The sequence below is a fragment of the Cyprinus carpio genome, chromosome B4 (genome assembly GCF_018340385.1).
Source record: "Cyprinus carpio isolate SPL01 chromosome B4, ASM1834038v1, whole genome shotgun sequence".
Lineage (NCBI taxonomy): Eukaryota > Metazoa > Chordata > Actinopteri > Cypriniformes > Cyprinidae > Cyprinus > Cyprinus carpio.
Window position 1 is genome coordinate 18,550,015 of NC_056600.1, and position 18,146 is coordinate 18,568,160.

General features: G+C 36.6%; 1 protein-coding gene across 2 annotated transcripts in view; it reads right to left on the reverse strand.

Moving 5' to 3' along the window:
- LOC109109379 (FYVE, RhoGEF and PH domain-containing protein 6-like) overlaps window positions 1–18,146 on the reverse strand; it is a 30,197-nt gene that overhangs the window by 6,064 nt on the left and 5,987 nt on the right. For both annotated transcript variants that reach the window (XM_042722298.1, XM_042722297.1), the window contains 9 exons: window positions 7,460–7,568; window positions 5,385–5,453; window positions 5,249–5,276; window positions 3,383–3,533; window positions 2,985–3,141; window positions 817–904; window positions 492–542; window positions 156–214; window positions 7–78 (listed from right to left, as the gene is read on the reverse strand). In XM_042722298.1, the coding sequence (XP_042578232.1) occupies window positions 7–78; window positions 156–214; window positions 492–542; window positions 817–904; window positions 2,985–3,141; window positions 3,383–3,533; window positions 5,249–5,276; window positions 5,385–5,453; window positions 7,460–7,568 (784 nt within the window). The remainder of the gene's footprint in view (window positions 1–6; window positions 79–155; window positions 215–491; window positions 543–816; window positions 905–2,984; window positions 3,142–3,382; window positions 3,534–5,248; window positions 5,277–5,384; window positions 5,454–7,459; window positions 7,569–18,146) is intronic.

An 18,146-nucleotide genomic window follows, 5' to 3' on the forward strand; every position in this document is an offset into this window, starting at 1 on the left:
TCTTACCCGGCCAGGCTGGACGATTTCATGGTGACCGTTCAGACTGTACTGAACCTGCATCAGCTTGTGAAAGTTATCCTAGAAAAAATGAGCTGCGTGTTATAAGTCAAAGTCATTCATATTTATGAGGTCTTAATGGTGGTTTGTTGTGTTACCCCTTGCTTCATGATGTCGTTCGCGTGGTTCGCCACTTCTTTCACCACACTGAGAGCAGCTGGGTAAACCAAACAAACAGAAGTTCAACAAACATTTGAACTTTTTTCGTACATTTATGTCAGCATTTATGATTCTGATGAATGAGTTTAAAAATATATGGCTGATCTAAGACAATGGTCCTAGCTGTAATTGCTGGTTAATGTGAATTTTACAAGGTCATTTTATTTTATTTATTTACTGGGCCTTGGTCACTTACTAAAAGTGGCACCTTAGCTACATAATACGAGTCCTTGCTCTAGTGTGTATCATTTCTAGGGAAAATGGTGTGCTCTTACTTTGTGTGTCTTTATAGTCAGATGAATCCTCAGGAAGGTTCTTCAAATAATCTGAAAGAGACATGAAAATTAATTGTAAGATTAAAAATTGGTTACAGAGATTTATTGTATCCATTAAATTACTTTAACTTTATTCATAAGTTTGTCCAATGCAAGAAAATTAAATTCCCTTTAATTTGACCAAACTGTCCCTCCCAGGCCAAATCTAGCCAACACTCAAAAAGTCCACTAGCTAAAACAAATGATGTATCTGCTGTGATGGGCCTGATATCCTCTTGTTCTACTGTTGATCGCAGTGTGTACTCATCTGATGGTGTGTGTGTACCTGTGAGCAGGAGCTGGTATTGAGGTATTCGCTGCACCGGTTTCAGCAGGTAATGCTTCAAAGCAAGATTAGCACAGCGTGGACTCATCTAAGAATAAAAACAGTGAAATCTTAAATGTGAAGCATTACCAAATGGAAAAACTGCAAAAAACACTGGCCTGGTTTCTATTACAAATTTGCGCATAACCTTATTTTATAAATGTTGATCAAATAAACTATTGCGAAAATGACAGCGTTTCCATTAACCAATGTTATGCGACTAAAACATAACTGTTTCCTCTCGTGATAAGTCATGGAGACATATAATCGCAGCCACCGCACTAGCCATTATTTTTCATCGAAGGATAGTGTAGTGTATCTTTGGTAAAGCAGCGTCGAGAGCCGCTTCTGTTTCCCTGTTTTAAAAAGTACACATATCCCCTTTAACAAAAGACCACTCAGCACTGATTAATCAGTGTAATAGTATATTATGCACAGTATGTTATGTAGTATGTTATACAGCTTATATGTTGTAATTTTAGATCATTTCAAAAGTAAATTTAAATATCAGATACATCAGAAATATTTTTTGATCTACTAAATACAATGTGATTTGAGAAAGCTTCTTTTCTGTTTTCTTTCTATGATTATTATTAATGATAATAACTTTAATAATAAAGTTAAAGAAATACAAACAATTAAATAATTAAAATAATAACAATAAAATGAAGCTGCAAATGTATTAAGTTTTAAACAAATACCTATACTTGACTACAAGTATATTTATTGAAATTAAAATTTACAGTTAAAATAAGCTACATACAATAAGTTATAGGGATACTCCACCCCAAAATGAAAATTTTGTCATTAATCACTTACCCCCATGTCTTTCTAAGCCCGTAAAAGCTTCATTTGTCTTCGGAACACAATTTAAGATATTTTGGATGAAGACCGGTAGGCCTGTGACTGTCCCATAGACTGCCAAATAAATAACAGTGTCAAGGTCCAGAAAGACATCGTCAGAATACTCCATCTGCCATCAGTGGTTCAACCGTAACGTTATGAAGCGACGAGAATACTTTTTGTACACTAAGAAAACAAAAATAACGACTTTATTCAACAATTTGTCTCCTCTGTCTCTCCGCATCACCGTAGTGCCATTTTGGAGAATATGAGCTGAATGCAGGCAGCTTACGCTCTTCTGTATCAGACACGACACAAGGATATGTTTTCTACATGTATTTACACTTTGATTTGAATGAAAACTACGCATCTGTGCAGTGCGGCTGACACAGAATAGTGTACACAGTTGGCGTTCAGTGGATGACCTTGACACTGTTATTTACTTGGCAGTCTATGGGACAGTCACAAGCCTCATGGTTTTCATCCAAAATATCTTAAATTGTGTTCCGAAGACGAACGAAGCTTTTATGGGTTTGGAACGACATGGGGGTAAGTGATTAATGACAAAATTTTCATTTTGCGGTGGAGTATCCCTTGAAGCATTTTTCATTGTCCGTAGGTGTGGAATCATGCAACAACTACTAAAACAGTGTCCAGTGCTTCCTATACATTGATTTATTTGTGGCGGCCCACAACAGTATCAAAACTGACCACCACAAACAGATTTTCCAAAAGGCTTTAACTTCATTGAATAAACATGAGCACTGCACATTTCAAAATCAAAACGTGGCACGGGTGTTTTATATGAATACATTTTTAAATGGAACCGACTGTTTTCATAAAAGTTTTGATATCATTTTCATTCCATCTTTCTGTAATGTCTGATAAAACATTGTTCATGAGCACAGCGCTGCTTTGTTTACAGCCGTTAGTGGGAACATGCTATTTCTGCCACTCCAAAAGCGCCTCCTGCTGACAGAGAATGAATTTGCATTTTCAATAAGACTGTCTGCTGTTTTCGTTATGTACTGTATATATTTTCCCTGTGGGAGGGTAGTGCTGCAAATAGTGTGTTGTTTTTTTGTGGTAAATGGTGTTTTATAAAAAACAAACATATGCTTTTATAGCATGATTTATATCATATACATACAGAAAGTGAATCAAACTTTTATTTAATTAACATGTTATTCTGTTTATTAATCTCTTTTCATCATGGGGAGAGTGTATTTTTTACCTCATTATAAGGATATTTATTCCCATAAAGATGGACATGCACAAACTCCTACCTCAAACTGACGCACAACGTTAGCAAAAGGAGGATTTTTGCGACATTGTTCATCCAGCAGAGCCACATTACGGTCAAACTCTCGTATGTAGGTAGAGTACATCTTCAGATACGGCCCTTTCTGAACAAAGATATCAGCCAATCTCTGATGATCAGACCTGCAGTAGTCAGAGACGCATAGAAACAAAATCGAAAAAATGAGAAATGTAGGAATTTGTATTATTATTTAGACTTCTTAAAAAGATCAGTGAACACCATCCACCTTCTAAATACCCTCATTCTTTTGTATCCTTTCTTGAACTCTCTCTACTGCTATCCACAAAACATACATGCTACTCAAACACAAAAATGAAATTCATTCGCAACACATTTAGCATTCAAACTGTTTATGTGTGTTACCAGTGGGCCACTCTCTCCTCCAGCTCTTTCAGCAGGTCTTTATTGAGTTCGTAGAGTTGCGGCAGATAGTATAAGATCTGATTCAACACTTTCTCCTCGACCGGCGGCTTCCCGCTCGCACGAGTCGCTTTGGCAACTGCATCCGGAAATCCTGACACAGAAATGGAGATGTTAGCTACTGCCAACAAAACAGAGGCAGCTAGACAAGAGGAGTAATAGCAAAAAAACATCTGTGAATTCAAACCGTGACTTCATTTACTAGCATTTAACTTAAATAAAACCACAATCAGTGCCAATAACAGTCCAATTTGAAGTTTTCGCAATAAATCTTTCAAGGTACAATTAACAGCGCTCAACTAAACATTTCCAAACACAATTAGGGTAAACTGAAGTGCATAAACTGATAGCCCAGTCCATCTACAGCTTCAACAGGAAGTAGAGAGAACCTTTTCTCTCACACACACACACACACACACACACGTCTTTACGACAGCTGTTCGGGGTCATGGCCAAACAAGTGGGTTAAAGGGAGAGTGGGTGTAATTTCTTTCCGAAACTCTCTCTGTCCGTTGATTTCTCGTCTTTCCTCTGTTGTCTCTTTCCACTTTTTTTCCTGACTTTCCCATTTTTTTGTTACATCTCTCTGAATAGGGATGGGTCAGGATGCACCACTACTTGTTTAACTAGTTGACTAGTGAAGCCGACTGGAATGTATCTAGATTTTTATTTTTTTAGAAATGGTGGTTTAAATTAAATAAACAAAGAGTGGCAATGTCTTGCCATTGTTGTTGTTGTTAACTAAAAATAAAACTAATGTCAGCACCGATAGCCTTGTGGGCAGCGGGCCGACATACAGCGATGTTGCGCTAAGGGCCGTCCCGAGTTCGAATCCCGGCTCGAGCCAATCTCTCTCTCTCCCACTTCCCTTGTCAAATCTAAAGAACTGGCCTTTAATCATAGTCAAAAATGCAAAGAAAATAGAAAAAATACAATTAATTGAATAAAAATAGTCCGATATTTTAAATAAAGCTAAAATACAATATAAATATTAGATGAAAAACGTGTTTAAAATTATAGACATTTTTAAATGTTGGCCTAAGTAATAGTTAAATACAAAATTTGCTAAAACTAACTTTGAAATAAGAAAAAGTTAAACAGAAATTAAAAACATACAACATACGTGTTATAAAACTTACACATAACAAAATTACTAAAACCTAAACTAAAATTAAAGTGAAAACTTAAAATATACAAATAAAAGTGAATTCAATTTTATAACCAATACTATAATAACACTGCTGCTTGGAGAGGGTTTAGCGTGTTGACAACATTCTAGACGCTAACAGTCTAATTTTAGCTTGCAAACTGTTTGCGCTTAATAATACATTTCTGACAACTACTATCGGACTTGAAGTTTGGTGACAATGACAAATGTATTTAGTAATGACAACTTAGCCTCAAATAACGTAAGAAATACCTTGCCCTATAGACTTCCTTTGTATTCCATTCATTTGTCCTTTTTCTTTTTCAAAAATATGAGAGACGAGTCTGAATGTTATTTTGTGGCAATCAACATTATGCATCAAATGCTGTTGACAGCTGAACTTGTATTGAACCCAGAACATTTCAACACCATTGGATGGTTTTGAACGTTTGTAGTCACACATCCTTTGTCCTGATAATACACTTGCACAGAGCAAACAGCTGCTCATTAAAATCCACAAATAAACTGAGAGACATGTGTCTGTGTGTGTTTTTTCCTCTATGATCCCACTGTGACCGGGAAAATCAAACACTATTCCAGAACACATTCATGTGAAATTAACCCAAACAAATCTGCATCCAGTGAAAATAGTGATGACTTACGATGTGAAGTAACTTCAGAACCCACAAATACAAAGACACGAACACACAACCAAAATATAAACTCAATGAAATAATTCCCCCTAAATGTGTTCATATAAACTATTAAATATGAATACGCATTAAATTTTGGTACATACACTTTCTCTGAGCTCTTGATCTCCATTGCGATGTGGACCACCTTGTTCCTCTTTGCCCTCTCTACCTCCTAAAGACAAACATGTTAAAATGCTATTATAATATAAGACCATTTTAGAATCTATTATATAATTTTAAGTGCCGTCAACTTACACAGTTGCTACATCCAACCATTATTACCAACAGCATACAGCCTCATAGCAAAAAAAATGCAGTGCTCCATGTGAGCTTGAGTGTGTGCGTGTGTTGTTATGGGCTGGTGAGAGGCTGCAGTCTTTATTTGGATCGTGGTCTGTCTAAATACAAGGACAAAGTTTGACTGAAAGCACCCCCTGTTGCTTAGATCGGGGTGTGTCTGGGGGTCTCTCTGGATCATCTCCAGACAGAAAGTCTGTCGGACACACCTTCCCAAATCTGATTTATCCACAAGTGATTGGAGTTCCTACTTCTTCTAATGTTTTTTCTTAATTACAAGATGAATAACAACATTCTTGATGCATTTAAAGGGATAATTCACCAAAAAGGTGTTTACTCACCTTCACGTCAAACCAAACCTATAAGACTTTTGTTCATCGTCGAAACACAAATGAAGACATTTTTAAGGAAACCTGAGCAATTTCTATCCCTCCTTTAAAAGACCATTCTACCAAACTTTCAGGCTTCAAAAAGTTCATAAAGAAATCGAAAAAGTAATCCACACGAATAGAGCGGTTTAATCTAAATCACTTTAAATGATAAACAGATTTAAACAGAATCTCATTGGTTTCTGCTGAACCTCAAACATACTTGTGTGACACATTCGAGAATTAACCTCATTGGTTCTTAGTGAAGCTAAAACATTACATTTACATTTAATCATTTAGTAGATGCTTTTATCCAAAGCGACTTACAAATGAGGACAATGGAAGCAATCAAAATCAACAAAAGAGCAATGATATGCAAGTGCTATAACAAGTCACTGTTAGCTTAACGTAGTACACGTAGCAAGTTTTTTTTATTCATTTTTTATTATATAATAAAAGTAAACAGATAGAATAGAAAAAGAATAGAGCAAGCAAGTGTTAGAGGCCTTTTTTTGCTTTTGTTATTTGTAAAATATATAACAAGAAAACAAATAGATAGAATAAAAAAAGAATAGAGAAACTAGTGTTAGGTTTTTTTTAAGAATAGATTTAGAATAGATAGTGCTAGAGTTAGAGGGTCAAATAAAGGATTCTTGAAGATGGCTAAGGACTCAAACAAAACATGTTTGCACTGGAGCTTCTATTGACCTTATTTGATGTGCTCTATGAATGTGCATCAATCAATGTGAAAAATAGCCTACATTAAATCTTTTCGTCATAAAATTAGGCAAATTACTTGATTTTAGTGAACATGACTTACAATATCTCAGGTTTTCTCACGTTTCATTAAAAATATTTTCATTTGTGTTGTCATTTCATTTCAGTCTTTAGTTCCAAGTTTGGAATTTTCACTTTTGGACGAACAGTTCCTTGAAATTCAAGTGAAAACACAATATTCAGAAGTAAATAACGTAGGATGGAACTTTTAATAGATGGGGATTTAATCAATATTTGTGGTTGACATTTTTCCCCACCCACATGGCCTTTGTTAAATCAGCAGCTGTTTTGAAGATGGAAGTTGTAAAACTGTATGGCTGTATTTTTATTTTTTTTTACTTTGCAACTGTTAAATCATGCTAAAATTAAACTAACTTAAAGATGAGTTATTCAACAAAGTTTGTCAACTTTGCTGAGGCCAGTATGCAATTTTGTTACAATAATCTGATGCATAATATTCATACTTTCAAAACACTGTGTATGTATTTCAGTGTTGTGTTTATAGTGGTTTGTTGTGCTTCATAATATTCTTTTGTTGTTGGTTTAGTTTGTGTAAACAATTTTTTGTTCGTGTTTACTGTTTACTCTAACTAAGAGATGAGTTGAAATTATTTCCTGTGGTAACGGAAGAAACAATCACAGATGTTGTCAGAGCTTGTGCTGAATCCGGTATGCTAAAAATGACCAACTGTTTTGCTGTGATGTAGTTATGTCTGTCTGTGTAAAGGTGTAGTACCTCTTTGTCTTTTAAATGGCTTATATCTTCTTTGCTGGAGTCAGAACTGTTGCCATCTTCCTCATTAGAGCTCAATCCATCCTCTGACAGATCACCACTCATAGAACATCTGTCATCAAACAGAAAGTACACATGTTCAGTCCAAAGTACAAGCAATCAAACATGTTTTTACAGTAACTGGCTCACAAATATGTGCAAAAATAATAATACATTAAAATTTTACAAATAATATTGTTAAATATTTTAAAATATTCTACATTTTAAACTTTATTTATTTATTTGCTTTCATTGTATGGAAACGAGCAGCATGAACAATCTCCTAAATTTGTTTAGAGTGACATTTGGGGTGAGAAAAGCAAGTTAAATTTTCGGGTGAACGGTTCCTTTAGCATCCTTTAGATAGCACAAGCAAACTCTCACGCACACTCATGCATTCACACACTTTCTGCTCTCTTTCTGGTTCCCCTCTCATTCTTTCTCCTGCAGCAGGACAGAGCTGCACTTGTTTACAGCTTATATAAACTCTCTCTGCAAAGAGACACACACACACACACACACACACACACACACACACACACACACACACACACACACACACACACACACACAAGCTCTCAAGTGCACCACCTCTCTCACACACAGAGATACACAGGCAGGAGTTTGGAGTGCCTGGGCAATTAGTGTGAATGTTATTGAAAATATGAGCTATCTATCTATTAAGGGCACTCAAATTCAGAAGCTGGAATCTGCCTAATTGAAAAGATAATTCATCATCTGAAAAGAAAAAGGGAAACAAGCGTTGCAAGTAGTGATTTGCTGTTGTCACACCAATTGCACCATCAAGTTCTGTGCTCATAATGGTTTCTGATTTGATGGTCATCATAGGATAAGCCATAATGCAGGACTGTGCCTCAAAACTTCTGACACTGGCAGAATTTGATCAAAAATCAATAATTATTAATCAGCTGTCGGTGAACATGTCAAACTACCATTCAAAGAATACAGATTTTGGTCTAGGATCAGAGGAATCTTTAAAGATTTGCTAAATTTGTAGAACATTCAAAGTCATACAATGGGGACATTGCATAGACTTCTATTGTTTTTATATATAGTACTGTGCAAATGTCTTGGCCCATTAGTATTTAAAAAAAGATTTCAAGAAGTTATTTCTATCTTTTGCTGTAGTGTAATGTCTCCAAGACACTTGAAGAAACCTAACTACAAAGCTACCTGAAAAACTCTGCAAGTGTACCTAAGACAAAAGCTGTTTTGAAGGAGATCTATTAAGCCCCTTTTTACAACATGTAATATATGTCTCAGGTTATTTATTATATCATTTTGAAAATGCCTATTTTGAGTGGAAGCAGAATCATGCTGTTTTTGTGTGTCTCTTTAAATGCAAATAAGCTGTTGCTCCCCGCCCCCTTTTCTAGAAGGGGGCTGTGCCTTTACAGTTCGTACTTCAGATACTCTGCTAAAAAACATTAGTTTAGTTTTGATTATCATGTATATTGCACTGAAATCATGCGCTTTAAAGCCATATAATTATAATTCTATAATAAAAGCCATTTGAAGGGATACTCCATCCCAAAATGAAAATTTTGTCATTAATCACTTACCCCCATGACGTTCCAAACCCGTAAAAGCTCAGTTTGTCTTCGCAAACACAATTTAAGATATTTTGGATTAAAACCTGGAGGCTTGAGACTGTCCCATAGACTGCCAAATAAATAACAGTGTCAAGGTCCATAAAAGGTATGAAAGTCGTCGTCAGAATACTCCATCTGCCATCAGACGTGCAATGTGGGTTGTATGAAGCGACATGAACACTTTTTGTAAGCAAAGAAAACAAAAATAACACAGAATGATACAGAATAGCATACACACCATATGGTGATAATGAGAGACAGAGGAGACCGTTGACAAAGGAATTATTGAGTAAAGTCATTATTTTTTTTTTCTTTGTTTATTTTGAGTGTTGTGTTTGTTTAATATAGTTTGGATTGCACGTCTGATGGCAGATGGAGTATTCTGGCTTTGTGGTTCAACAAGTAACGAAGTACAAATACTTCGTTACCTTACTTAAGTATAAATTTTGGGTATCTATACTTTACTGGAGTAATTATTTTTCAGCCGACTTTTTACTTCTACTCCTTACATTTTCACGCAATTATCTGTACTTTCTACTCCTTACATTTTAAAATAGGTTCGTTACTGCTATTTCATTTCGCCTTGTTTTCATTCCGGCTTGTCATCATTCAAAAAAAAAAAACCTATCCAGATAAATCGCGCCATCCGGATGTGGTTTGTACACGATCCATCGCACCTGCATGACACAAATCACATCACACTCCAGCAAGGACATAGCCAGTGTTGGGTTCGTTTATCAAAAAATATACTTCTTAAAAGTTATTATTTCTCACTACTGACACATTTATCAAATGGGTGCTTTCTCTTCTTCCTCCGAAAATTAAGCTACTGTAGGTAGTTCGGTAGCGAGACGTTTGAATAAATTAGCGTTTGCGATTGACAACGCGATTGACGATGTTGTGATAAGTAGGCTATACCAACTTTGCAACTCGTTACATCCCCAACACTGGACATAGCAGACGTATGTAGCGAATACAGGAAGCTATCAATCAAGAAGGTATTAGGATTATGAGTTATTTTTCATTTTTATTTTTTGATTAATCACTTGGATTAATCATTCATTTTGACAACACTAATGTTTATTGTATATAGACAACCATACAAGGGTAATTGTTACTAACCCTGCCCTGGGTACACGAATTTTCTTGTCCATTGCCCTCGCAGATTCCTGCAGCTAAGCTTGGATGTACATTTACAATCCATTAAAGGTTATTGATGACATGCCTCTGAATTACATTACAATACTTATAGGCAACTAGTCATCATATCTCTAGTTCTTTAATGTATTTCCATTGTACTAAAGTGCGTTCATTTTCAATGGGCATATATGCGGCTGAAACAGGTAGCCTAGTGCATGCCAAATTTTTCAACATGAACATTTTAATATAACATTATAGTCATTATGGCCTATGGCGCTTAGAAAAATGTTTTTTTTGAGGAGGTGGGGTAGTGCACAATAGGCCCCTGTGGCGCAACCTAAAATTTTGTTCTTAATGGCATTTTTTTTTCCTTACATTACTTTTACTTTTATACTTTAAGTAGTTTTGAAACCAGTACTTTTACACTTTTACTTGAGTAAAAAGCTTGAGTTGATACTTCAACTTCTACAAAAGTCTTTTTAAACCCTAGTATCTATACTTCTACTTGAGTAATGAATGTGAATACTTTTGACACCAGTGCTGACGACGACTTTCATACTTTCCTGGACCTTGACACTGTTATTTACTTGGCAGTCTGAGACAATCACAAGCCTCCAGGTTTTCATCCAAAATATCTTAAATTGTGTTCTGAGGTCAAGCGGAGCTTTTACGGGTTTGGAACAACATGGGGGTAAGTGATTACTGACAAAATTTTCATTTTGGGATGGAGTATCCCTTGAAACTTATGATATACAGTTTTCTTAATGCACACATCCGAAGCACGCACACAGAAAGCTGCTGTCACTTGGCATGTGAGGACTAAACTAAGTTCTTTCATGTCTTATTGTGCTTAAACTGTCAAATCCACTACCGTCCTCTGCTCTCGTCTCCTCTGAGAATGGGACTCTAATTATTGTTCTGTGCTTGTCTTTACAGCTAACGACAGAACAGTTAGCATGCTTTCCTCGAACTTTTCGACCATGATGTTTTTGTAGGGTCAAAAATTATCAAAGACTTCTGTTTTCCTGTCCCAAACTATCTTGAGTAACAAAAGGGCCATTTGGCATTCCTGAAGGCACAGAATTGCTGATATCGATCAAGGCCTGTAGGCCAACATGTTTATACATCGGGGGTCTGCTAATTGTCACACCCTTTGCACAGTGGGTGAAGCTGTAGTCTGCTGATTGGTCAGTTTGAATGTCTCACATTTGGGTTTCAGTCACATGCTCAAGGAAGGGATAAAAGAAGACTGTAAATGTTGCTCTGTCTCTTTCTCTTTGCTGACTCTTTCCTTTGCTGGAGCTCTCTTCTCAGGGCTCTGCCCTCTGCCCTCTCTCCCTCTTTTTTCTCCCTCTCTCCATCTTCCCCTCTCTCTTTCTTTCTCAGGTAATATTTTACATACATGTTAGGTACATTTAACTATATGTTTTACTACCCTTCATCTATTTTGTAACCCATTCAAGTGTAACCATAACAAAATATTGTTATTAAACCATTTCAATTATTAATTATGTGCTAACTAATCTTGATTCAATATTAACTTTGAAGTGCTACCTATTGCAATATAATATAGTCACTTAATAGCAACGCTCTCCCCACATATTTAGCTATTGTAACTGCGCTTATTTCCGTCATTGGTATAAGTGGCAGTGGGTGGTAACAGACTAGAAATGTACAGTTTTATACCATCGTGCTGATAAACGTTTCTTTAGTCCTTCGGCAATCCTACAGCCTGAACCACTGTAGGGAAACCACCCTTACAGATGGTGCCGAAACCCGGGATCCCTTGCAGTGAGTTTTCTGAGATTTACTTTGGTTGGTCATCAGAATGAGGATTTTTTTCATAGTTTGATCTTATGAATGGATTAAAGCTGGCCTTCTGATTGCGGACTTGGTAAGTATGTTTTCATTCTCCATTTTGCATGGTATAGTAATTAGAAGGTTGAAAGTAGCTTCAGTAGTCCCATTACTGTACAATCCGACAACATTCAGATTATCTCCTCAGGGATGGAAGGGAAAATCTCTAAAGCAAGTGATGCATTGTTTGCTTTATTATGAGCAAAAAACTTGAGCCTACCTTGTGCAAACTCAAGAAAGAATATATTGATACTAGATGTTCAGATGATGAAATGTTCAAATGGTGGGACATACTTGGTAAACATCAAAAGAAATCAAAACATGGTGAAACAATTGAGGCTTTAAACTTCATAAGCTGTACTCGGCTACGTGATTTGATGAAAACATCTATCTTCAAGTATAGATGCTAATTGTAAAGAACTGCATTCTAAAAATGCAGAAATACAAAAGTCAGAGGCAATGATTCAGAATCTTCAATCACAGCTAGATAAATTACTAGCTGAACAGTTAGCTCTGAGTGAAAAATTTAAAAATCACAAGGGCACCATTGCAGATCTTAAGGCTAAGCTAAATGAACAAGAGTTCATGTCTCCCAAAACACCTAACAGTGATGGGGCTAAAAAGCATGTTCACTTCTTGGAAGAGGTGGCTTCCTGTGATAATTCTAGAACTTTTAGTTCAGAGGAAGCATGTGCCACTGCTCAAAAAAGTGTGCCGATTTCAGTTCTTAAGGTGATGCAGCACCGTAATAGCGCAGAGTCGTGGACCAGAACGCATGGTGTAAAGAAAGCATTAGAGAGTCATGAAAATCCTCAAACTTCAGGAGAACACAGCAAACAACCCTGTGGCAAAGATAGCAGGTTTTGTAATTCCTGTCACAAAATAGGCCATACAGAGGAAAAATGCTGGTCACTGGGTAGGGGTAGACCTCCACCTTATTTTCAGAAAGATAGGAAAACCACTTTCTAAAGGCAGAAATCAATGCTCATTTGCAGGTAAAACTCTTAGTGAGTTGACTGCATTGTTCATGCAAGGCCTCCATTTACTGACTTCACTTGCTAGTGGGTTAGCAGCTTAATAGCAGATAGTTTAATATGTAAACATCCAAATTTCAATAATCCTGTCTGTATTTTCAAATGTGTAATTGTGCTAAACACATGGTGCACATAGATGACATTATAGTTGTTTGTGTAACAACATGTGCACAAAGACTATTTGAGTTTATTCTTTTAAAATACATGACTGCTTCACTGTAAGTGTGTGAAACACTTAGGTTTAAGGTTGTAGATGCTATGCATCTAGACCATGTGTCTTGTTTGAAATTGGAATAACTGTAATACTGGAATTGTATAGCAATTTCAAGTTGAATGTGTGTCTATGCTGAGTTTGTTTGTCTCCTGAGTGGTACACTCTGCTATTTTACATATAGCTGCAGTCAAGCCATGTACAGGAGCCTAGAATTGCCATGTGGCCACAGTGTGATTCACAATTGTCTTAACAATGAAAATGCCTTCCTCACAACAGGATCCAATACCTCTGAACTTTGCATTTCATCATGCCCCTTAACAAAAACCATTGGTATGGAAGCATTTTGAGCCAGATCACACCTCATACTCACATTCTCAGGCTGGCTCCCTGTTACTACAGGACTAAATTTGCATCATAATTGTAAAACGTCCTTGTCTTTATTTGGAGCATGATTACACTTACACATAGCCACAGCTAAATACAGACACACAGATAACACCATTTGATCTTCACACACAGGATCAAATCTGTCTGATACTGCCTCAAAAATGGATACAAAAAATGTTTTTAAGTCTATACATCCAGACTGTAATATAATTGTAGATTACATCCCATTATCATTTGTTTTGTTTTCTTTGGGTTTACCTAATCACTTAGTTTGTTCCTCAAGTTTGAGATGTAAATTAGTATTTCTCATTCTTCCCTAAGTACAAACATTTTCATTGATATGTCATGTAATTAATTTGATTTCTGCTTCTTTGTATGTTGTCCATTTCAGTTGCAACAATGATTGTTTTTGAACATTTTAATTTCTGTATTTGGTTACACTGAATATTTGCTGATACTCTTACTGATGAAGGGGGGTGTTAACAATAATTGTTAATTTTATTATAATGCAATTATTTTTATGTTTCCAAAAACAGTTTAAGAGCTTTTCAGATCATCTTTTTTTCTCACCTTGACCATCTTTTTAAGTACATCAATTTAAGGGCCTTTTGCTGGAGACAAATTCAATCTGACCACATCAAATGTCTGACCAATGCTAAATGCCATGTTATTTTTGCTGTTTGTTGTGCCATATGTTCTTTTTAAATCACATGATCCCTGCTGCATAAGTTCACATCCCGTGTCCTGCTTCAGAAAGAGGAACACTGGGGTTCTACCCCACTTCAGTGCCTGCTCTTGTGGAGGTGTGAAGTATTCGATGGACGATTTGCATATCTATGAAGGGTGCAACACCATCTGAGGAAGATCTCAGGGCTGAAAGGAGAACAAAGACTGACCAGCTGCAGCTGCAACTGCAACACTTCTGGACCAGAAGTCTGAAGATGACATCTGCACACAACAGAAATCATATTTCTATGGACTGTGTCACCTTTTGCCTCTTTAGGTGTGGCCAACGGTGCCAAGTGGGGAACTGTAGGGTCAAAAATTATCAAAGACTTCTGTTTTCCTGTCCCAAACTATCTTGAGTAACAAAAGGGCCATTGGCATTCCTGAAGGCACAGAATTGCTGATATCGATCAAGGCCTGTAGGCCAACATGTTTATACATCGGGGGTCTGCTAATTGTCACACCTTTTGCACAGTGGGTGAAGCTGTAGTCTGCTGATTGGTCAGTTTGAATGTCTCACATTTGGGTTTCAGTCACATGCTCAAGGAAGGGATAAAGAAGACTGTAAATGTTGCTCTGTCTCTTTGTTTTTGCTGACTCTTTCCTTTGCTGGAGCTCTCTTCTCAGGGCTCTGCCCTCTGCCCTCTCTCCCCTCTTTTTTCCCCTCTCTCCATCTTCCCCTCTCTCTTTCTTTCTCAGGTAATATTTTACATACATGTTAGGTACATTTAACTATATGTTTTACTACCCTTCATCTATTTTGTAACCAATTCAAGTGTAACCATAACAAAATATTGTTATTAAACCATTTCAATTATTAATTATGTGCTAACTAATCTTGATTCAATATTAACTTTGAAGTGCTACCTATTGCAATACAATATAGTCACTTAATAGCAACGCTCTCCCACATATTTAGCTATTGTAACTGCGCTTATTTCCGTCATTGGTATAAGTGGCAGTGGGTGGTAACAGACTAGAAATGTTCAGTTTTATACCATCGTGCTGATAACGTTTCTTTAGTCCTTCGGCAATCCTACAGCCTGAACCACTGTAGGGAAACCACCCTTACATTTACAACTGGAACACCGTTGTCATTTGCAAAAACACAATGGTGGCATCGTGGGTGGAAACATGCAGATTAAGAGGCGGTGATATTATAAAATATGAGCGGCTCATTTTTTTCACAAGCTTGCAGAGAAATGCTTACCAAAAAACATTACTGAGTTGTTCTTCTTCACATTGGGTTGTGCACCACGGACCCGATTATAGCTCGTAAACACAAAAAACCTCAGATTTTCATGATATGTCACCTTTAAACGCAAAGGGTGGTCACACCTAATGTTGATTTGATTTAGTTAATAGAAGTTAACTGATAAATAACATCTATGTATGACATTATTTTTGAAAGGCTCCTCACTTCACAACATTTTTACACAAGTGCCTAAAACTTTTCACAGTACAGTAGCTTTCCAGGTAGGCTTCTTGAGGCATTTTGGAGATGTTGCCAAAGTTCTTCTAGATTTAGTCTGCCTCAGTTCTTCATGTAATCCCAGATAGACTAGATGACTGTGAGATCAGATATACATACAAGGAATACATTATTGAAATATATTTGATTTAGTTTACAGATAAACAAGGGGGAAAAACAGTGCAACACGCAACGTAGCCTATGTACGTGGAGTTTCTGTTCATTTTTGTGGCAGGCTTAATTTGTTCACAGAAAGTATACTCAAATGGCAGAAAGCGACATCCTATTTGATTTCTTTATTTTACAAAAGCACAATGTTTTGTTTTCATTGTGAGTGTACACAAATAAAAGCAGACCTTTATACAGTGATGCATTATTAATAAGACAATAAGTGTTTAAAGTTGATTCTGCTTGTATAAGGAAACAGTTGAAGTGATCGCGCCGCCGCGCACACACACACACACACACGTGCACGCACACACACTGATGCATTGTTAATATGAGTTTAGGAAATTATTTTTTTACAGCACAGTTAGTACTTTATCAAAATAAAATACAGTGAACCAAACATCAGCACGCCCGCCTCGTCTGTCATCGTTTACATAATAAATAATAGTTTTGCATTCAGATACGTTACATTACAATTATGGAAATATTATGGAATATTCGAATTTGTGCCAAATGAGAGAGGTATGATACACGACGCAAAGCTCCATTTCGCAAACAGTTAAGTGCACAAGCCTTTGAAGTATACTTTTTTGTGAGTCTGTGAGAGACGCATTCAGAGTCGGCACATGGTCACTGTCTAGTGGGCTTTTTTTTTTTAAGTGCACAACTCACGGCATTCACTGTTCTTCTGCTGGCGGCAGGTTATCAAACAGTGTTGCATTGCTGCAGTCGCCCCCTTCTGGGTTGGGGGTGAACTGCCTGTATTCGCTGTAAGTCCTCATGTACCGAACCGAGCTATCCGTATCGTGATGGTTCGGTACAAATACATGTATCATTCCACCCCTACCATACAACAATCTCACTGGATTATTACAATTAATGGCAAAAGGAATGTTTGGAAATGTAAACTATATTTCCTAATGACACACTACAGCAAAAGATAGAAAAGCTTAAAATCATTTTTATTTTGGTTTGTTGGTGAAAATACTTATGGCCTTTTTGAACAGTATTGTCTAGCTGGTTATAAGAACTATCACAAAACTCTAACCCATGTTTTACAAAAAAAAAAAACATCCGCTGAGGTTTTGGGAGATTTTGTCAGGTTTAGCTCACTTCTGGGTACAAATTTGTCCCCAAAATATTAAGTAGGTACATAGATGCACATGTTTCACTCCAAGTGCTTCAGCATGACTCCCATTAACTAATAGAGTCCAGTGGCCAAATCAATTTAAGTCCCACAGTTAAAGAGAAAGTGGTTATTTTTTCAGAATGCAACACTAGCATGCTTCCTACTGCATACTGTGCATCTAAAACACTCGAAGTCAAATATTTGGAATTAATGTTTCTAAATTTATGATCTTTCGATTCTTTTTGATCTACAGGCTTGAAATTAGTTTTGTAGACAAAAATGAACCATGCTTACACATGACTTTCTCTACAAAACTAAAACAAAACTTTTATAAAAACACTTACTGCTGAGAAAAAGTAGCCATGGGCGCAGAAGTTTTCTAATGATGTCAGTAATACAGTCAGCGGTTGGGATATTTTGCAATCAGAATGAGATGATTCATGGTTTTACTGATATGACATGATTTTTGCTACTGTGTTGGAAATGTTGTAATGACAAAGCATGACTGTGAGCCAGAGGATCTCAGTCTAAAAAATTCTGAGAATGAGCGTGTGTGAGAGAAAGATTGTGGGAGAAACAGAGAGAGGGAAAGGTTATTTTCCAGTGGCTCAGCTCTCTTCTCTACAGACATTTCCTGCTCTGGCCACTGAAAATAACCCACAGGAAAGTGGCCCAACCTGGACTAAAAGAGTGGACTGTAACCCTCGCACACACTTCCATGATCACACAGACCAAACCAATACAGCGCACATTAAAATATATAGCAAAATATATTCAAATGTGATCCAGATTCTATAGTTTTGGGGTCACTCTGATTATTAAAGCCATTCACACCATAGACAACAACTCTGAACAATAACTTTAAAGTTTTAATTAATTACTGTCATTTTTCCATGAGAATAGGGAAGTCCC